The 23,316-nt window shown below is 35.1% G+C and overlaps 1 protein-coding gene across 1 annotated transcript in view; it reads right to left on the reverse strand.

Moving 5' to 3' along the window:
* IBTK (inhibitor of Bruton tyrosine kinase) overlaps positions 1 to 23,316 on the reverse strand; it is a 78,036-nt gene that overhangs the window by 12,195 nt on the left and 42,525 nt on the right. The window contains exons 18-25 of the mRNA XM_010358281.2: positions 21,186 to 21,303; positions 20,090 to 20,150; positions 19,264 to 19,385; positions 18,814 to 18,926; positions 14,959 to 15,107; positions 13,138 to 13,301; positions 10,438 to 10,530; positions 9,721 to 9,864 (exon numbers count right to left, since the gene is read on the reverse strand). Of these exons, the coding sequence (XP_010356583.1) occupies positions 9,721 to 9,864; positions 10,438 to 10,530; positions 13,138 to 13,301; positions 14,959 to 15,107; positions 18,814 to 18,926; positions 19,264 to 19,385; positions 20,090 to 20,150; positions 21,186 to 21,303 (964 nt within the window). The remainder of the gene's footprint in view (positions 1 to 9,720; positions 9,865 to 10,437; positions 10,531 to 13,137; positions 13,302 to 14,958; positions 15,108 to 18,813; positions 18,927 to 19,263; positions 19,386 to 20,089; positions 20,151 to 21,185; positions 21,304 to 23,316) is intronic.

Genomic DNA, 23,316 nt, shown 5'->3' on the forward strand with positions numbered 1-23,316 from the left:
TTAGACACATAATAAATAAACAGCTGAAATCCAAAGCTAAACAGAAAATCTTGAAAGCAGCCAGAGAAACGCAACACAGAATGAAAATGAGTAGCTTGTTATTTGAAACAATGAAGCCCAAAAGACGATGGAAGGGAATCTTTAATATGATGAAAGAGGTAAAGAATGTCAATCCAGAATTCTATATCTATGTGAGCAATCTTGAAAGTAGGTCCTCTTCAAGTCATGCCTTGAAATGACTATAGCCCTGGGCAAACCTTGACTGCAGCACTGTGGAAGATCCTGAGTCAGAGGCACTCAGCTGAGATTCCTGACCCAAAGGAATTATGATAATAAATGTTGGTTGTTTTAAGATGTTGTTCAAGCATAATCTGTTAGGAAGCAATAAATAATTACAGAAATTAAAAGGGTAATAAAGAAATCTTATAAAGTCAGGTACAGTGGCTCACGCCTGTAATCCCCAGCACTTTGGGAGGCCAAGGCAGGTGGATTGCTCGAGCCCAGGAGTTTGAGACCAGCCTGGCCAATATGGTGAAACTCCGTCTCTACTAAAAACACAAAAATTAGCTGGGCATGGTGGCGCACACCTGTAATCCCAGCTACTCAGGAGGCTGAGGCATGAGAATCGTTTGAACCTGGGAGGCAGAGGTTGCAGTGAGCTGAGACTGAGCCACTGCATTCCAGGCTGGGTGACAGAGCAAGACTCTGTCTCAAAAAATGAAAAACAAAACAGAAAAAAAAAAAAGATAGAAATGTTATAAACAACTTAACACAAATAAATTTGACAATTTACATGGAATAGACAAATATCATTTTTAAAAAACCAAATTACTGAAAATAACAGAAAATCTATATAGACTGTAGCTATTTTAAAAATTGAATTAATCTCACCAGGTTTTTTAACTGCAAAAATTGACAAACTGATTCCAAAATTTATATGAGAATAAAAAATCCCAGATTAGCCAAAGCATTCTTTAAAAAAAAATACAAAGCTGGAAGAAGACAAAACCAATTACGGTAATCAGGATAGTATATGCTAGGCCTGAATGTATTTCCTCCAAAAACTCATGTTGAAGTGTAAATGTCACTGTGCTTGTATTGTGAGATGACACCTTTAAGAGGTGTTTAAGTTATGGAGGTGCCTCACAAACCGACTAATGCCATTATCACTGAGAGTAGTTAACTCTTTTTGTGCTCTCTCACCCTGCTGGCATATGCCTTCCACTATGCTATGAAGTAGCAACAAGGCTTCTGCCAGATGCCGGCACCTTGATATTGGACATCGCAGCCTCTAGAACTGTGAGCCAATAAATATCTGTTCATTATAAATTACCCACTCTGTTACAGCAGCACAAAATGAACTAAGACTGTGTGATACTGGCAAAAGGATCGACAAACAGATTTCTTCAAATATGTTCTATTGTTCTTTCCACCAACTATGCCATAATTTGAAAGAGTGTCTGATTTCCCACAATTTTACTTTCCTAACTCACAAGCTCCAGCTATTTTCCACCTTTACAGCCACAGAAAATTTATGGAGAAGCATTTTAGACATTTGAACCTAAATAAAAATTAACCAGAATTTTGTTCCTCAGCTAAAGTCCTGTAATTTTACTCTAAATAATATTTTTAGCTTTAAAATGTTAAATAATTGAAATTGTTTTATATTGCATGCATTAGCTCTAAATGGAATTTGAAAGAATTTACTTTCAAACATCAAGCCAGGCCACAAAGACCATGTATTCTTCCACTGAAGATGACTGATGAGAAATGTTCTATTATTTCTCCAAATAAAACATTTAATTTTGAGAAGTAGCCAAATCCCATACATACTTAGCGTTTTCACATTAAACTTAAAATTTGCCTGGTTGGAACTTCAATCTAATGCAAAAACCCAGTTATCTCTAATACTTTCCATTGCCACACCTACCTGCCAGCAGCAGGAGTACAATTATATACACTGGGAATTTGTACAGACTAGGCGAATGAATGCGTGAACAAACTAGTGAAAATCCTACCACAACCACAAGTATATTTAGAGTGCTAATTTGTGATTTGCTAATGAATTGCACATTAACCTTAATATTAACATAAACATATTTTTAAAAATCTTTTGAAGAAGTAAAATCTCATTAGATGATACTTCAGGTAATGATGTACCTTTAAGAAGGATTTTTAAAAACAGTTAAATTGGCTGGGCATGGTGGCTCACACCTGTAATCCTAGCACTTTGGGAGGCCCAAGTGGATGGATCACGACGTCAGGAGTTCGAGACCAGCCTGTCCAACATGGTGAAACCCCATCTCTACTAAAAATACAAAATTAGCTCAGCACGGTGGTGTGCACCTGTAATCCCAGCTACTCGGGAGGCTGAGGCAGGAGAAGTGCTTGAATCCAGGAGGCGGAGGCTGCAGTGAGCCAAGATCGTGCCACAGCACTGCAGCCTGGACAACAGAGCAAAACTCCGTCTCAGGAAAAAAACAAACAAACAGATAAATCACCATAGTCATGAATATATTCTATAAATAACAATCTATAAATCTGATTAAAAGTTAACTTCAGCCAGGAACAGTGGCTCACGCCTGTATTCTCAACACTTTCGGAGGTGGAAACAAGAGGACTGCTGAGCCCAGGAGTTCAAGACCAGCCGGGGACACACAGGAAGACCCATCTCTACAACAAATAAAAAATTAGCTGAGCATGGTGATGCACACCTGTGATCCCAGCTACTCAGGAGGCTGAGGTGGAAGGATTGCTTCAGCCTAGAAAGTCAAGGATGCAGTGAGCTAAGATTGCACCACTGCACTCCAGCTTGGGCAACAGAATGAGATCCTGTCTCAAAAACAAAAAAAAGTTCCAATTTTTTTTTAAAACCAATGCATACGAGATATGTCCTCACGCAAACAATCTATTCCATTTTTACTTCAAGCATATGTTACAAGTATTTACATTCTATGTGTATCTGATTAAAAATCAAGTGATATGCTGAATTATGTGGTTACCTCATAATTTTATAATGACATGAAAAATTATATCACATTATATTCACTCAATGATTAATGTTTTACCTAGAGTTCAGGTTAAAATACTTTGTAGTCTTTTCCAATTCTGTGGAGAAAGTCATTGGTAGCTTAATGGGGATGGCACTGAATCTATAAATTACCTTGGGCAGTATGGCCATTTTCACAATATTGATTCTTCCTATCCATGAGCATGGAATGTTCTTCCATTTGTTTGTGTCCTCTTTTATTTCACTGAGCAGTGGTTTGTAGTTCTCCTTGAAGAGGTCCTTCACATCCCTTGTAAGCTGGATTCCTAGGTATTTTATTCTATTTGAAGCAATTGTGAATGGGAGTTCATTCATGATTTGGCTCTCTGCTTGTCTGTTACTAGTGTATAAGAATGCTTGTGATTTTTGCACATTAATTTTGTATCCTGTGACTTTGCTGAAGTTGCTTATCAGCTTAGGGAGACTTTGGGCTGAGACAATGGGGTTTTCTAAATATACAATCATGTCATCTACAAACAGGGACAATCTGACTTCTTCTTTTCCTAATTGAATACCCTTTATTTCTTTCTCCTGCCTGATTGCCCTGGCCAGAACTTACAACACTATGTTGAATAGGAGTGGTGAGAGAGGGCATCCCTGTCTTGTGCCAGTTTTCAAAGGGAATGCTTCCAGTTTTTGCCCATTCAGTATGATATTGGCTGTGGGTTTGTCATAAATAGCTCTAATTATTTTGGGATACATTGCAATCTATATCGAATTCATTGAGAGTTTTTAGCATGAAGGACTGTTGAATTTTGTCAAAAACCTTTTCTGCATCTATTGAGATAATCACGTGGTTTTTGTCTTTGGTTCTGTTTATATGCTGGATTATGTTTATTGATTTGTGTATGCTGAACCAGTCAAACCACAATGAGATACCATCTCACACCAGTTAGAATGGTGATCATTAAAAAGTCCAGAAACAACAGGTGCTGGAGAGGATGTGGACAAATAGGAACACTTTAACACTGTTGGTGGGACTGTAAACTAGTTCAACCATTGTGCAAGACAGTTTGGTGATTCCTCAAGGATCTAGAAATAGAAATCCCATTTGATCCAGCCATGCCATTACTGGGTATATGCCCAAAGAAGTATAAATTATGCTGCTATGAAGACGCATGCACATGTATGTTTATTGCAGCACTATTCACAATAGCAAAGACTTGGAACCAACCCAAATGTCCATCAATGACAGACTGGATTAAGAAAATGTGGCACATATACACCATGGAATACTATGCAGCCATAAAAAAGGATGAGTTCATGTCCTTTGTAGGGACATAGATAAGGCTGGAAACCATCATTCTCAGCAAACTATTGCAAGAACAGAAAACTAAACACTCATAGGTGTTCTCACTCATAGGTGCGAATTGAACAATGAGATCACTTGTACACAGGAAGGTGAACATCACACACCGGGGCCTGTTGTGGGGTGGGGGGAGGGATAGCATTAGGAGATATACCTAATGTAAATGACAAGTTAATGGGTACAGCACACCAACACGGCACATGTATACATATGTAACAAACCTGCACGTTGTGTACATGTACCCTAGAACTTAAAATGCAATAAAAAATAAATAAATAAATAAATAAATAAATAAATAAATACTTTGTAGTCTCATAAGAGTTCAAGAAAGAAAATTATTCAACAATTTAATAATAGTAATTTCAATTTATACTGAAGTGTTTTGCTTTGCTGTGCTTTGCTGTGCTTCATAGTTAACTGTGTTTTTAAACAGGCTGAAGGTTTGCGGCTACCTTGCATGGAACAACTACATCCTGCCATTTTTCTAACAATACATGCTCACTTTGTGTCTCTGTGTCACATTTTGGTAATTCTCCTGGTATTTCAAACTTTTTTATTATTATCGTATCTATGGTGATCTTTGATGTTACTATTATAATTGTTTTGGAGCACCATGAACCACATCCACACAAGGTGGCAAGCTTCATTGATAAATGTTTGTTTTCTGACTGTTACACCAATTGGCAGTTCTCCCATCTCTCTCTCTCTCCTCCTTAGGCCTCCCTATTTCCTAAGAAACAACAATATTGACATTAGACCAACTAATAACCCTACAGTGGCCTCTGTGTGTTCAAGAGAAAGAAAAAGTCACACGTCTCTCACTTTAAATCAAAAGCTAGAAACAATTTAGCTTAGTGACGAAAGCACCACCCTGATCACTCAGCAGTCATCAACATCAAGGCAAGATCTTCCACTATAAAAAGATGATTCACTGAAGGCTCAGATGACCATTAGCATTTTTTAGCAATAAAATATTTTTACATTAAGGTTTTTTTGGTAGATATTATGCTATTGCACACTTAGCAAACTACAGTATAGTATAAACATTACTTTTATAGGCACCAGGAAACCAAAAATTTCTTGTGACTTGCTTTATTGTGATGTTTGCTTTATTGAGGTAGTCTGGAACCGAACTTGCAGTATCTCCAAAGTATGCCTGTATAGTCTTAAGAAGCCATAAAAAGAGCATAAACTACTAATTTTAGACAATTCAGACACCTCTCACCTTGTTGATAATAATTCAGAATACCTATAACATCTATAATTATCTAAATTATCTATAATTGGTCAGTTAGATAAATTTTCTTGGTGTCCTAAGATACATAAAACTCATTACTCATGTTTGTACTTCAGTTTTCCAATTACATTTTCATAAAATAAATGTATAACAAATATCACTTTTATTTGATAATTATCAAATTCTTTTTTTTTTTTTTTTTTTTGAGATGGAGTCTTGCTCTGTCGCCCAGGCTGGAGTGCAGTGGCATGATCTCAACTCACTGCAACCTCCACCTCCTGGGTTCAAGTGATTCTCCTGTGTCAGCCTCCCAAGTAGCTGGGATTACAGGCATGCACCACCATGCCCAGCTAATTTTTGTGTTTTTAGTAGAGATGAGGTTTTTCCATGTTGGCCAGGCTGGTCTCAACCTCCTGACCTCAGGTGATCTGCCTGCCTCGGCCTCCCAAAGTGCTCGGATTACAGGCGTGAGCCATCATGCCCACCGAGATAATTATCAAATTCTTTTCAAAGAAAAATACCCTATGTTTTGGGTCAAAATTTATGGCATCTTTCCTCCCATCTTCCTAGAATTCTCCTTAATATGCCATAATAGACTCCTTTTAAAATTTGGATAGATAGTCCCTTCAATGTGGCACTCTAAGCTCATGTTGCTAATAATTACCAAGGAAAAATTTTTCCTGTGTTTGAAAATTAGTCAGAAGTTTCAGATAAATGACCACTTGAATACCTTCCTCTGAAATCCTAAAGTGTACAGCAAAGTAATCAGAAAGGTATTAACCCACAAGGGCAAAAATAATAAGCTATTAGGACAATGGCAGTCTAAAAATAGCAACACATTTTTGAAGGATAGCAAAAGAGATGGAATGATAAAACTGATGTCACCTAGTGGACAAAAAGAAAAACTAACAGTCATCAGGTGGGTGATGGTAAGGAGGGAAACTGAGAACTCTGGAAAGGGGCATATACTGGAGACAGAGTATGTATCGAATCCTGAAGTCGACATGAGGATGAAAATGTGAAAATTGTTTCAGTTTATTTAAGGAGGGGCTCAGAGTGCCAGATGTACTCCCTATCTCTGTATGGTCACATGACTACATCTCCTCTACTCTGGCGGAAGGAAAATTTGATTCAAAGTCACTAGTAATAGAAGACGGCAGGAGTGAACTGTTGTGTACAAAGTCTATACACTAAATGTGAAAACCTATTACAAATAGTGACAAGCTCAGTCCCAGCTCTAACCTCCCTACACTGAGATATGCTTCCAGAATGCTAGCAACCAAATGTATACCTTACCAGCAAAAAAAAAATTAAAAGGCTGCTCTTTAGAAAAACTGACAGACTAAAGAGACCAAGGAGAAAAGATATGGGGAGATAACCTACATATGGGGAGATTCGGGGGTCCCTAAGGGAACTGATACGTTACCCTATAATCACACCTATCAGTCTACTTGTACCACACAGGTACACAGAGCTTCCAATCAGAACTTAAGAGAAAACAATTAATCAATAAATTGACAAAATGAAATAAAATAAAATATATATAAGGTAGAATGAATAAAACATGGGTGTAAATTAATCTTAGCTTTCTTTTTTTTTTTCAGTTGAGTGGTTTCTTTTGTTCAATATCATATTGGTAAGATTCATTCACACTGTTGTATTTAGTCATGATTTATTCTTTTTCATTACTCTGTAGTATTCTACTATAAAAATAATTTATCCATTGACTGCTGATAGACATCTAGGTTGTTTTCATTTTGGGCTATTACAAATAATAAATTATGAACATTCTTATACATGTTGTGTGGTACATATGTGTGTATGTTTCTGTTGGGTATATACTGAAGACTGAAAATGTCTACAGAGTACAGAGATCTTCAACATTAGAATATTAAACAGAATACTATAGAAAAAGGTATCATCAACAAACAAACCGAAAAAACGTCTTGATAAAGATTTTAATGGTTGAAAAAAGTCAGGCAAATGTTCCAGAAAGTAGAATTGGAAGGCATATATGTGGACAATAGAAAAGAAAAAGTGTGGAGGCTCACACCTGTAATTCCAGCACTTTGGAAGGCTGAGGCAGGCAGATCACTTGAGGTCGAGACCAGCCTGGCCAACATGGTGAAACCATGTTTCTATTGAAAATACAAAAATTAGTCGGGTATGGTGGTAGGCACCTGTAATCCCAGCTATTCAGGAGGCTGAGGCAGAAGAATCACTTGAACCTGGGAGGCAGAGGTTGCAGTGAACTGAGATCCCACCACTGCACTCAAACCTAACAACAGAGTGAGACTCCATCTCAAAAAAAAAAAGAAAAAGTAAGAAATTTAGAGAGGCCTAGGAGGACTAATATCTGACTAATGTGATTTGTAGAGAAAACAGTGAGGAGGAAAAGTATCAAAGTAATATAACATTACATAAGATTTCCCTAGAACTTAAAGACATGCTGTTGCCAATTTAAAAAGCCCAAGTATCCAGCACGTATCAAAAAAGACCTACATTATATTACTGTAAAATATCAGAACATCAGAGATAAAGAAAAGACCCTATAAACTTTCAGAGAAAAAAAAAAAGTGGAAAAGAAAACAGGAGGTAACATAAGATTTAGGAGTTAAATGGCATTGAATAAATTCTCCAAATGATTTCCAATTTAGAATCTCGTTCCCATCTATCAGTCAAGAAGAATGAAGGCTAGAATAAAAACATTTTCATGAATATACGAGCTCCAAAAATATATGTCCTATCCATCCTTTATCAGAAACCTACTGGGTTGTGATTCATCAAAACAAGGAGTGTATCAAGAAATAGAAAGCCACAGGATCAAGAAAACTGGGGATCAAACACTGGAGAGAAGAGAAGATCTGTAAGACAACAGTTAAAGAAAATCTCAAGATGACAGATATTTAGCAAGCCTGGAAAAGATCCAGTTCAGATCTCAAAAGGACACAGGACTCTAAAAAATATGCCTTCAAAAAAATAAGTGAAACAACTTTCACTCATTCACTTTTTGCTTAAGGAAAGTGATTGATGGCATGGTTATAGCTATATTACCAAGTCCAAAGCTTCATCATGAGCTTAGTTAATTATCTCAAACTGCAATTTAGTACATGATAGTGGTTCCAATAACTTTTCCCCCTTTTTGGATTTTCCATATTTTTGTTCAAAGAAAGCACAACTCAGTGTTGCAGCAGTCATATCATAAACCCTACATGGGTAATGGTCAAATCTGTCTTGTTCATTGCCTTATCATCAGAAACTAGCACAGTTCCTTACATTTAGAAGAGGCTTAAAAAATACTGATAAATTTTAAAATTCTGCTAAGCTCATCCTCTCCAGTTTTGCACTCTTTTATCTTCTCCTTGGGTGTTCTTACCTCTTATTTTACTTTTTCAGTAACCATGCTTTGGACAATTCTTGTGAGAGAAAGAGAGTTCTACTTATTTCTTCATAAGGCTTCACATTCTCCATGTACTTCTCCAGTACTGGTTTCCAGATATTTTAAGTTACAAAGAAAAGGAAGGATGGAAGGGAAGCTGGAGTACAACCTATTTTACACACCTCAAAATTATATCTGACCTCTTTGGAGATTATTCCAATACTGCCACTATGTAAATTCCAATGGAGAAAATGAAAACACAACATTTAAGTTGTTTTAAAAAGTGAAAAATAACAAGCTATGATTATAATCATGTAAAGATATTTATGCAGCATGCAGAAGGACAAAAAAATTAGCATAGTATAAAGTTTTCTTTTTATATGTGTCTGATATATTTAATTTCTTATAAAAATTTAAAAATTAAATTTTAAATCACTTTAGCAAGAAAATTTAATTAGAATATCAAGAAGAAATTATATATGAAAATATATCCACATTTTGAAGTGTATGATGATGTACGTCATCATGACATGTACGTCAAAATACCCCAAATTAAAAGAAAATAAACACAACAAAAAAAGTGTTTGCTTCCCAAGTTTCAATTTTTAATTTGAAAACAGAAGGGGAGATGAAATATTTGAAAAGACTTTAGAAACATTAGAAGTAGGAAGGAACTCAAAAGTCAAGTACTACCTTAAAAGCAAATGCACAGATCTATATTAATTCTAATAAAAATAAGAGCATACCATGCATTCACTGGTTTGGGGGCCTTTGAAGGAGTAGATAAAACTGTTTCCATGCTATTCATTCCTGAATTGTTTTCCTTGGTAGTCAATGCAATCATTTTTCGTTGCTTCTGAGAAAGTTTAACTCCATGAGAAACTGTTTTGCTAGAAATTAAATTAAAACAATTAGTTTCAGTGGTTTCTTCTGACAAAGTTTAATTCCATGAGAAATGATTTTGCTAGAAATTAAATCAGTTAACATTAATTTCTGCTTAATAAAGGTTACTGGTAATAATAATGTTTTCTATTTATTTGATGTTATTTTGCCATTATTGGATCAAAATGCTCACAAGTTTCAACAATGAAAATATCAGTTTATACTAACAATGATCAAGTAATAGCTACATATGAGCCCTCCAACATATTACAAACTTCAAGAACTTGCATCACAAGCCTTAACTCTTTGGCTTTTGTAGCCAATAGTCCACAATGATCATTTTAGAGTCAAGTTTCTGGGATGCAATATTGTATTCTACAAGAGCTGGACTATTAACTCAACTCTTATCTTCAGCACATATTTAAGAAATAATATTATGGAGGCTAAATTGCCCAGAAAAGGATGTATAATTAACTATAACATCAAATGCAGAAAAATAATAGGAAAGATGCAATAAGTCTATCCAATTCTTAGGGCAGAAATATAACATGAAATGATCTTTTATAATTTTTTTAACCAACCCTAAATGTGACTTTGGTGTAGCTCCACATTTTTGTCTACTTTCTTCTATTTCCATGATGGTTCTGAGATCCACAACAGGAGGGCTGACTGGACTAAAAGACATAAAAGGTTACTTTGCAAGGCATTCATTTACCTATAAAGCCCAACGCCTAACTTCACTGAAACCATAAGTGAAATGTGAGATTAATAGTCAGAGTATAATTTAGAATTATCAGCTGTGAGCCAGCTTCAAAAAGGATATTTTGAGTAAAAGCTACTTTTATATACACACATATAAATATTAACTAATATATATCCAAAGTCATAATGTTAAGTGATATAGTACATATACAAATAACAACTACTATGTATCCAAAGTCCTAATGTTGTGATATAACTGAAATTCCTATATTAAAAAAAAACATTTTCTAAAAAAGCCAAGCAATAGAAAGATTCTTAACTAAATTAGGCAGAAAAACTCACCAAAGTTCTAATTAAATTCTTACCTTTAGGTTGAATGAAGCTTGAAAATTATACTCTTTCCTTTCTATTTTTAACAAACAAAACTCATTCTACTGTTTAATATTAACAAAAACAAACATTTAATAGAAAAACTTGGGGATACTAAACAATACTGGAGACCCACCAGGGGGAGTTATACCATAATAAGGAAAAAATTCTATAATCATTAGAAATAGATGATTTCTGGCCAGGTGTGGTGGCTCACACCTGTAATCCCAGTACTTTGGGAGGCCAAGGCGGGTGGATCACCTGAGGTCAGGAGTTCGAGACCAGCCTGGCCAACATGGTAGAACCCCATCACTACTAAAAATATAAACATTAGTCAGGGGTGGTGGCAGGTGCATGTAATCCTAGCTACTTGGGAGGCTGAGGCAGGGGAATCGCTTGAACTTGGGAGGCAGAGGTTGCAGTGAGCTGAGATCATACCACTGCACTACAGCCTAGGCAATGAGGGCGAAACTCTGCCTCAAAAGAAAAAAAGGTGATTTTTGACCTAAATGAAATCTACACTACAGATAAAAATAAGTCAGCCAGGTGCAGTGGCTCATGCCTGAATTCCCAGCACTTTGGGAGGCCGAGGTGGGCAGATCACGAGATCAGGAGTTCGAGACCAGTCTGGCCAACATGGTGAACCCCCATCTCTACTAAAAATACAAAAATTGGCCGGGCACGGTGGCACACGCCTGTAGTCCCAGCTACTCGGGAGGTTGAGGTAGGAGAATCATTTGAACCCAGGAGGTGGAGGTTGCAGTGAGCTGAGATCATGCCACCGCACTCTAGCCTGGGCAACAGAGCAAGACTCTGTCTCAAAAAAAAAAAGTCATATTATTTCATATTAAAGGGGAACCTGTTTCCTGTACTTTTTTTCTTTCATCAAAAACAAATTCTACTTATTATTTACACTAGGCAATACTTCAGAATGAATGTAGAAATGTTTGTGTATATGTTAATATTGAGAACGTTTATTGCCTATTGTTAAGCATTTTGTCAATGAGCATAGTACTGAAACAGCCTAATCTATCTTGTGGACCAAGCTATTTTTAAAACATGTTTAACAAAATATCCTAACATTAGCAATCAGAAGATGCTGCCAGATGTTCCCACATATTAAATATGCACAAATTTGTGTACTTAAGCAAAAAAAAAAGAAACTAATTTCTGAACTAAACTTTAAACCATGAAGCATATAAAATGGAACATCATAATCTTTGTTCCAACTCTGCAAAATATAGCCTATTTCAAAATAATTAAATAGTCCAGATGATAAGATAATCCATAAGTCAATTAACAGTTTTAGACTTTATCAACCATTGTAGGCATATAAACATGAAGCACAAGCTCAATTAACATTTTGAAAGAATACTACATTCTAATTACACCTGCACCTTCATTTGACTTTTTTTTTTTTTTTTTTTGAGATGGAGTCTGCTCTGTTACCCAGGTTGGAGTGCAGTGGCACGATCTGGATTCACTGTAAACTCTGCCTCTCAGGTTCAAACAATTCTCCCACCTTAGCCTCCCAAGTAGCTCAGATTACAAGTGTGTATCACCACATCTGGCCAATTTTTTTTGTATTTTAGTAGAGATGGGGTTTCACCATGTTGCCCAGGCTGGTGTCAAACTCCTGAGCTCAGGGAATCTGCCCACCTCGGCCTCCCAAAGTGCTAGGATTACAGGCATGAGCCACCGTGCCCAGCCTTCATTTGATTTTTCTAAATAAAAGAAAAATATATATACAATATAGGCAAGTTAAAAGGATAGTATAACATTAAATTAATATCCTCTGAAAATTAACTGAATAGTTACACATTTTGTGAAATTTTAAATACCCCTTCACATACTCTAAGAGATAAAGTCTATGATTGACAAAATGGTCTTCCTGTGTGGCATTTTTAACCAATATATATATTATCTAAGAAATAACTGCTGATATTAAGTTTCTCTCTATATATGTAAAACATAGTATTTGCTACTATTCACTGATGATAATACAAAGGCAACTAAATTTTGCCTGGGGTTGGTGGTGGGGGGGAAGCCTATTATAGTTGGTTAGCAATTTGTAGGCATTTAGGCAATTTTCTGTACATTAGAAATTTATATTAATATTTCTTAAATGTTCATCACTAAAAATTTAAATTGCATTAAAGATGAATGATATTTCTCAAACTAATAGTTACAGAATAAAATAAAAATCCTACCTGAAGGAACCAGCAACCCAACTGGCAGAGTTGGTAGTATCAATTCTGTTACTGGGAATGGGCTGTGGAGCAGATATTTTAAGTATTGGTGACTTTTCCCATGGTTTTAAATCTTCCCTAGAATACACAGGAGATGCACCATTAACATACGGTTTGACTTTCGCCTGGGGAGAGAAAAAAAAAAATAAAAGAAGTTAATGAGCACCTAGAACAGTAACTAACACATAGCTGGTACTTAATAAATATTAGTTACATTATAATGAAGAGTAAAATCTTATGACAATAAGCCATCTAGTATTTTCAAATCATGTTCTTCTACAGTTTTGTGCCTTAGCCAACTCTCAAATCACATTATTGACTATAACCGAATTATTATGAGCTTTGAGAATAATTTTTAGGAGAACTAGTTTGCATATTAAATCTCTACACAAATAGTAAACATGTAATAGTTGTACAAATAAGACATGAAGCAGTAATTTTAAAATTAATATCCATGGCTTGAGTATGAAACAAAATGAAAGTTTTGTATAAATGTCATATAACTCACTCTGATGTAAAGTACTGTGAATAAAATTAAAGTCAAATAATACTGACACCTTGAAAGGAACCCTAAAACTACTGTTACTGTAATACGTCAAGGAAGTTATTAAAATGGTATGTCTACTTCCAGGATAGATTCTTCTGTTACTGCAGATCACTCACAATATGCCCTGAGCCTTCCTTTAAACCTCAGTTGTCTTACAGAACAACCTTAGTGTGAATATAAATTGCCCCCAAACTTCTATTCTACATTTAAAAAAAATCAATCCTGCCGGGACGCGGTTCCTCACACCTGTAATGCCAGCACTCTAGGAGGCTGAGGTGGGTGGATTGCTTGAGTCCAAGAGTTCGAGACGAGCCTGAGCAACATGGCAAAACTCCATCTCTATCAAAAATACAAAAAAATTAGCTGGACGTGATGGCGCGCACCTATAATCCCAGCTACTCTGGAGGCTTAGGTGGGAGAATCACCTAGGCCCAGGAAATCAAAGCTGCAGTGAGCTGATACTATACCACTGCACTACAGCCTGGGCAACCAGAGTGAGAGACCCTGTCCCAAAAAAAAAAAAAAAAAAAATCAAATCAATCCTTGAGGCCTAAAACACTCTAAGAAGAAAGGGTTAACTTCTGTTGTCTCATGAATTCCTAGGAATTCCGATCTGTTTTGTGGATGTGTAAGGGTTACGGAAAAGTGACTCTATCTCTATTCAGTTACACATTTTTCTCTAATAGGTTAACAACTATGGAATCAAATTTTAAGGAGTGTCTAAGAAATGCCCTCCCCAGAGTTGATCACGCTAGGAATCCTGCAGCTTAATGTGCTAGATTAGGATAAGAACTCAATCATTTCCAAATTGTTTTGCTCCAGTTAATACCTTGGAGGAAAGAGACTGCAAAATTTGAAAGCAGGCTTATTTTCGAAATCATTTGCCTTGACAATTTTTAACTGATGTTAACTGACATTTCACAAGATAATTTCAATAATTTAGCTATGAATATATTTTTTCAATATGTCTATACAGTATTACATTTTACATCAACATTATATTTTCATTGCATAAAGATTAGAAATAACACCATAAAGGGCTTAAAACTGCCATTAAAATCTCTAAAACTAGAAATCTTATGCAAATTTAAGAAAACTAACACTATATTGTGTGATTCTTATATACCAACCTGGAGACTGTTTTAAAATTAGGGCAAAAATAAGGAAATATTAAAGACAAACTATCTATAAACCTAAAATCTGAAGGTAAGGAGTCAGTGCTTCAAAAAACAAACCTCAATCTTATCTGAATGAAATCCTGTGGTGAAATCAGGGGACTGTAAATCTCTAGGACTACCCACTCCTGCATAGCTTCCTTCAGAGTCTGATGTCAATAGTTCTGGAAGAGATTCCACAGAATTGGTCTTACCAGACTTTAACAATCCTAAAACATGAAATTAAAAAAAAAATTTAAACACATATGCATTAAACATATATGCATTACATTCAGTGAATCAGACAGCTAAAAACTTTCATTTATCCAGACTTAATAACATTCAAATTATATTTATGGTATAAAAATCTTAATAATTTAAGTTAACTGGAGAAAGAAATCAGTCTAAGTGGAAAACTGAAATGGAAGAGATTATAAAACAATAGTTTTATTCATTACAATCACACACCAACTGTGTAATGAACCTGAAGAAGACAGTTCTTTGGATCTGCTTTAAAAAGTGATTGAAAATATTTTTGTCCGCCTAAGAGACAAAGGAGAAAGGGAAAATAATTAAAGTCCAGACCTCTTTTCCTTTTCTCATCTGTCTCTTGGTACAGTGGTCTCTGCACCTAAGCGAGGAGGGTAGCTTCATTCTATATGGGAGGAAACCTGTGGCCTTTTTGCCTCTCACTTAGCCAGCTGACTGACCCAATAGCAGAGGCTCCCACAGAAGACGACTGTGGCCTGTTTGAAGTGTGTTCTTCCCTGAAATCTCTGGTGATTGAGCTCACTTGAAGCAAGAGGGTTGTTATGAAATGTATGTATCATTTCTTCTCTTAGGCAAGCTAAATGCCTGGCCTCATGCCACACCTGGTATCCAGGTTCAAACTTTTGCTTAGATTCACATGTTCATTTCCACACATTTCAAATTTATTAGAATCTAAATGAAGCAGCAAAATAAGCTATAAAATAAAGATGTTATCTAAGTTGTAACTAAAAGTTGTATAACTGATTTAAAACCTACTGTCTCTTATACATTGTTCTCTTTAAAGTAAATCACCTTAACAAGCTAAGTGTTCCTTTCATTGTTATCACTGCAATTTGGAAAGAATATTTAAACATTTTTTTCCACATAATCTTTTTGAATTTTTTTTTTTTTTTTTTTTTGAGACAGAGTCTCACTCTATTGCCCAGGCTGGAGTGCAGTGGTGTGATCTCGGCTCACTGCAATCTCTGCCTCCAGGTTTAAGTAATTCTCCTGCCTCAGCCTCCCAAGTAGCTAGGATTACAGGCACGCACCACCAGACCTGGCTAATTTTTTTTGTATTTTTACTAGAGATGGGGTTTCACCATATTGGCCAGGCTGGTCTGGAACTCCTGACTTTGTGGTCCGCCTGCCTTGGCCTCCCAAAGTGCTGGGATTACAGGTGGGAGCCACCACGTCTTGCCTCTTTTTGAATATTTTTAAGGCTGGCAAATTTTCATCTAAGAGAATACATCTAATATTAGAACACTTTCAAAAGTCAGTTAGAAATAAATCCAGAAAAAAGAGGACAATTAATGTGGCCAACAATTACTTCTGGTCAAAAACAGTTTCGCCGAATGTCGTTTTTCTAACTTTAAGATCGACACAAACATTAAGCTATTACGCAACCGTCTTTGATGAAATTGGCATCATACTCAAATTTTCTTCCTTAACAGATTTTTTTGGCCTCCAATCAAATTTGACCTTTTAGTTATCTTTGACTACAGATATCCTGGTCACAGAAAGAACAGTACACCAGGAAAATATGGACCTGGAATCAAGAGAACAAATTTTATTTCTTTTGGTTACTACTTCACATCACTTATGTTTTTTGAGCTTGTTTCCTTAGGTTTAAAGTAAGGGACATAAATTATTTCATTTGACATTATTCATAATGTCACTTCTAGCTCTGAAATTCTAAGATTCTAACACAAATGGTAACAATAACATTATTTAAAACAAAGTAAATATCTGCTTTTCCCTAAGTCATTTAGGTGACTGGCAAATCATTACTTTCAAGACTGTCTATCCATTATTCATCCTTCCATCAATCCACCCCTGCCTCCTTCTAAACACTAACGATAATTCATACAACACAGAGAACACAAAATCACAGAATTTTAAATTTAGAAACGTCCTAAGATATAGCTTTCCCATTTACTAGGTCTCCTGATTCCTATTTTCAGTGCTTCATAAATAAATTTTAGGCATACTAACTATCCTTTTTATATATTTATGTTATCTAAAACTATTCTTGACATTCCTTTGAGCTTTAGTGAACATATCAAGCACTTAATCTAAAGCATCTCAGTAAGCATAAAAAAAAAATCCTTCTTCTTTGCCCTGCCTAACAGCTTTTTTTCCCAAAGGAACACAAAACAATGTACTCTTCTATTTTTCAAAGTTGTTTATATACAGCTGATTGACTATGAAGTACTGTTAATAGAAACTGTACTAGGTTATGTCTTAGTGCTATAGACAAGAGTAACCTACCATTTCTGAAAGCCATACTGTAGTCTCATTATTTTATAGTCACACTTCATGTTTTATCTGAAGAAACTACTAAAATGTATATAGTTTAATCTAGATCAGATGAATCTGAAATGTGAGACAATCTATAACACAACTGGACTGACCTTTTGGAAAACAGAAAACAAAAAACAAAAAAGTACAGGGGTACTATACTAAAGAGACTAAAGAGACACTAATAAGCAAAGACAATATGAACCTTGATAGAATACTATTTTTTTTGTTGTTAATGTTAAAAAAAAAAAAAAAAAAGACTATAAAAACATTTGTCAACAATTAGGAAAATGTGGATATGGAGTGTAATACTAATTACACTAATTGACTAATTAATGTCAATTGTCTTAGGTATGATAATGGTATCGTGGTTGTGTATAAGAGTATTACCATCTTAAAAGATTCATATTCAAGTATTTACAGGAAAAGGATCATGTCTACAACTTATTCCAAGTGGAATAATTTTTTTTAAGTCTCTGTATTGTGTGTGTGTGTGTGTGTATATATATAACATATGGAGGAAAGAGCAGACAGTAAGCGACAAAGAGTCTGCAAGAAAATGCAAATGTGATGGGAAGTTAACAATAAATCTGAATAAAATGTACATAGGTGTTTGTGGTATTTTTCTTTCATCTTTTCAGTAAGTTAAATATTCTCAAAATAAAAAACTGGGGAAAAATATTTTAGAAAAACTACATAACCTGACCTTTACTTTCAAACAGGCTCACATAATGCCTAAATATATTTTATATTCTGCTACCAGATTATAACCTCCTTAAGCATACGAATGGCATCTTACTTGGAGTACTGACACATTTAAATTGAATCAACATGATAATAGTTATCTCTGTCATGTTTTGCCAACCTCTAAACCCCTATGCTACTGGAAAGAGTGGTCTTTCTAAAGACAAATCTCATCCAGTCACATCCTGTTTTAAATCATCAACGGCCACCCATAGCTTTTAGACTAAAACACAAACTCCTTAGTTTGGCATATAAGAGTCTCCAAAATCTGATCCTATCCAACCTATCTCCTATACTGAACTATATGCACAAGAAATGTGCAACTCTTTCTCTCGCTACTAAGCTTGGGAACACATTGCCCCCTTTGCTTAACATATCTATCTGCCTCCTTTTCTTAGATAACTTCATTCTTCAAGACCCAGCTTAGCACTGCTTTCCTCTAAGAGGACTTCCCTGATCTCAGATTAGTTTGGGTACCTCTTTTTGTGCTCCCAGAGCAAACTTCAACTGGAGTACTTATAATAAACTATCACTTTTGGTACCTCCATAAGGACTGTTTATTTCAGTAGCCTCAGCAGATGACATATATGAATAGAGACATACAAGATTAGAACTGGAAATACATGCTCACTTTCCACGAACCTGTAGATGATGGACTCTGAATAATATCTGAAAGGTTATAACCTCCAGAACTATCTGAACGTTTACGTGGCTTCTTTTTAGCTTTAGTTTTTGCCTTCTTGAACATAGTTTCCCTAGGAAAAAGCAAACATACTTTCAGCAGAGTTTAGGGATGTAACTAAGATAAATGCACTTATTTAACCCAACATGTTTAACCTGAAGGTTACTTTTTAAAATATTTATATTTTAAATTTGTTAGACCTACAGATATTAAGTATGTATTTACTTTGTATTATACCAAAGTTAAGAATGAACATAAATGCGTATTTCTTATGTCAGAATTTCTCAATTTCGTCTTCCAATACCAACACAAAAGTATTACATGTCCAAGATGAGAGTGAAGGGACACAATAGAGAAAAGAAAGAAGAAAAGGAGGAAAAGAAAAAAAAAAACAAGGAAACAGAGCTTACGAATGATTTTGTTCCATATTTATTTCTTCTTTCAAGAAGATATCTCCGTCTTCTACTTCCAAATAGCTAATATCTGGTCCATCTTGATATGGTGTAATGACTCTTCTATCCATTGCTGGAATCTGCAGAATTGAAGATATCACTTTTCAAATACAAAATCTGTGAAGTTGTTTTTGTTTTTGTTTTCTGTGCAGACGGGGCTCTTGTCATGTTGGCCAGGCTGGTTTGGAACACCTGGGCCCAAGCGAACCTCCCGTCTTGGCCTTCCAAAATGCTGAGATTACAGGCATAAGCCACCACACCCAGCCTAAAGATGTTTTTTAAATTATGTAAGATATTCCATTTTTTATATTTGGTGACATTGACTAGAACAGCCTTAAATGCTCAATAACTTCTGAAATTTACAAGAGTGGGTTAAATTTTGATTCAACTGAATAAAAACTTTATTCCATAAACCTGCCAAAGAAAGAAACTTTAGAAAAAGCTCCACTTTATTATTAAACATAGAGTAATCCACTTCTTAAGGATCATATGAATTCATCTTTTTGCACTGTCTTGACCTTTGGTAAATAACAAAAGACTCACTCTGAAGCTTTCAGTAACTTTCATTTATAAATAAATTAATATTAACTTTATTATTAAATATCTTGAATTTTGATTATCATATTTATCTGTGAGAGCTGTAAAGGAATCCTATAGCCTCAGTTTTAAAAGATCTTAATGTACTTGAAGTCATTAGGAAACTATTCCACTGATAAGTCTGATCTAATATACTGCTTAAGCTGGTAATATTATAGCCACGAAAATCTTAAAACATAAACCTTACCATTTTCCGGTAAAACTCAGAAAGATCCTTCAAAACACCATCACTTAAAACATCAAGAGACCTAAGATACAGGATACAAAATTCTATCTTAAGATTCAAGTTACTTGATAACTGTCAAGATGTTCACATATGTAGATATTTCATATTGCCAGATAAGTAACAAAGCTACTTTTTAAGCATCATATATAGCAGTTGCTACAAACTTGGAAATAGATGTGATTATATATTACGTATTTCAAATAAACAGAAAAGCAAACATATTACACAAATATCTTGAATAAAACTCAAGCAATTTTTTTTTTTGCGGGGGGGGACAGAGTCTCACTCTGTCATCCAGGCTGGAGTGCAGTGGTGCAATCTCAGCTCACTGCAACTGCTGCCTCCTGGGTTCAAGTGATTCTCCTGCCTCAGCCTCCCAAGTGGCTGAGACTACCAGGCACACACCACCATGCCTGGCTAATGTTTGTATTTTTATTAGAGATAGGGTTTTCACCATCTTGGCCACGCCAGTCTTGAACTCCTGACCTCAGGTGATCCACCTGCCTCAGCCTCCCAAAGTGCTGGGATTACAAGCATAAGCCACCACACGCAGCCTCAAGCAACTATTATAAATAAATGTACAGAGAATCTTCTCTACTTCAGAAGGTTTTCATAAAAATCAAATAAATGACTCTATGTAATGCTTTTAGAACACTGTCTAGCATACAGTTAACAGTCATTACTATTAAAGTAAAATATAAAAACAAACTACACAATGAAGCTTTAAAATAAAAACTGACATCAGGAACTCTAATCTCAAATTTCTATGTTCTCCTGTTCTCGCCAATGATTTTATAGCAAGTAAAATACTCTGACTTTATATTTTTTAAAAAGTATAAATTTATTTCATTTTAAAAAGGTCACTGTTAAAAACTTTCAAAAGTTTTCAAGAGCTCTCTAATTCTAAAATGTACATAACTTCTAAATCATCAGCATTTATCAAATTCTTTCCATCCAGGTAAACATCACTGTTCACATTTAAATCACTAATAATATCTGCTATCATATATAAATATCTCCTTTTGCAACAATCATACAACACATGTACCTTACTTACCTTGCTTCAAGTAAAGCTGCCATATTCAATCCTATAAACTGCAAACAAGACAGTTTCAACTGTTTTGCATTATACATTGCTGCAAATTCCAGTAGCATAGCAGCATTCTTCAGGGTAACTACAAAGAAAGAAAAGATTTGCAAAATTAGATAAAAGGCACATTACCACAGCAAAATAAAATACATTTATGTCTAAAGCTCTAAGATTTGAACATTTAGAATAAAGAAAAAAAATTATTGCCAAAAATAAGTCAATTCTGGGGCAAATATGTAATTCTTCCATCCCAATATGCCAAAATAATTTCAAAAGATTGGCTATGAGGAAAAATAAGCTCACACACAAGAATATTCTAAGCAAAACAAAATACAGAAGGGGCATAGTGCCACCCAAAAGCAAACACATAAGAACTGACAATCTTCCACCTAACATTTTCTGAGTATTTTTAAAAAGTTTTCATTAATGAACAACTTTCCTTTTCACTTACATAGCAGTTATTCCCTCTTCCATAAAACTAAAAACGATATAAAACTAAGAAAAACTAATGAAATAATTCTATAAAATATATTAACATTGAGTTATCTATCAGAATTTATGTGGGTATATTTATATATATATGAAGTATATAAATATATATGTATTTTGAAAATATGTACATCACAATCATACCATATTTTTCATGCCAGTGAAAAATCTGATATACTGTGCAAAAGATTCTGGATTTAGTTACAATCCTAGTAACATTATATATAAAGTACCCATTTTCCTAGAGACTCTCCCAGAATATTCTACCTACATAACAGGTAACTTTCAGCTTCCTGTTCCCTCCACTATTTTTCTTAATGACTCTATCAGTACCAGCCAATGGGGGAACACAGCTGTTTTCTACATCTGGTTTCTTGCATTTCTTTTTCTTTCTCCCCTGTAATTCTATCAAAAGTTGCAACTGCTGCAGTCAATAACGGTCTCTGTCTCACTCCTGACTAACCTACATTTTCAACTAATGATGAACACAGAAATGGAAGAAATGATAAAGTCAGATCATATAAAAACTTCTTTAGAGTTGTTCACTTGGGAACAAGTATCCACATATTCCTAATCATCAGAGACCAAAGGAAGTGGTAGCCTCCTTTTCCTAGGATCTAGAACCATCAAGGAATTAATAAAGGCAACTGTGCAGCCAGAACCATGAAAGAACCCTGAGGAAGACCATGAAAGGCAACTGTACAAGTGTAAAATATCACTTATATGTATGTCTTATACCTGTTGTATGCCGTGTCCTTCATTTTAAAATATTTTTCTTTTGTTGCTTAAAAGATCAGGGCTGTTGCTCTCTATTTAATAACAAAGGAGTAGATAGTCCATAGAGCTCAAGAAAAGTGAGAACTAAAATGCCAAAGCCAAGACAAACTCCTAGCAAGTATGAACTAGAAAAAAATTGCCAGGAATTCCCTTCACACTTCCTGAAGTAGCAATGAAGCAGAACAGATATAAGATTAGAAAGCCAGAAAGGCTGTCATGTGGAAGCTAAGGAAAGTTAATCTTTACTCTAGAGTAAGCAATTATAAATATGTAAATGGGGGAAGACATAACTGCTTCCTTAAAGAAACAGAAGTAGACAGGAGAAAGAGCACTTAAAACACTACTGTGACACTACACAGAAGGAACAGATAACAGTGACCTCAACTGCATAGTGACAGTAAGAACCCAAAGGTAGGCGAAATGTGACCAACACAGTTAAGAGGAATAAGTTTTGACAGCTGAATGAATTTGAGTGTCAGGACCAAAATACAAAGAAAAACTAATTTTGGATTTCAAAGTAGCATGTTCAGGAGGACAGCCATGAAATTAACTAAAATAATGAAGAGAGTAAGAAAGAAGAGTTCGAGAAAAAAAGAGATGTGCTTTGTTCAGATATATAATGGGAAAGTTAAATTTTAAAAAATCGTTGCAAATAGTAGAAAATGGGTAGCTAAAAACACCTAAAGCCAAGATCAGGGCAAGAGCAGGAAAATTTCACTTTCGAACTCTCACCCTGGAAATCAGCAAATAAATTTGACACCATCTTTATTCTTCAAGGTTTTATGACATTTCAGTAAAAATATTACATTTCAATTCTAAGTTGTATATACTT

This window comes from Rhinopithecus roxellana, chromosome 4 (genome assembly GCF_007565055.1).
Source record: "Rhinopithecus roxellana isolate Shanxi Qingling chromosome 4, ASM756505v1, whole genome shotgun sequence".
NCBI classification, from domain to species: Eukaryota; Metazoa; Chordata; class Mammalia; order Primates; family Cercopithecidae; genus Rhinopithecus; species Rhinopithecus roxellana.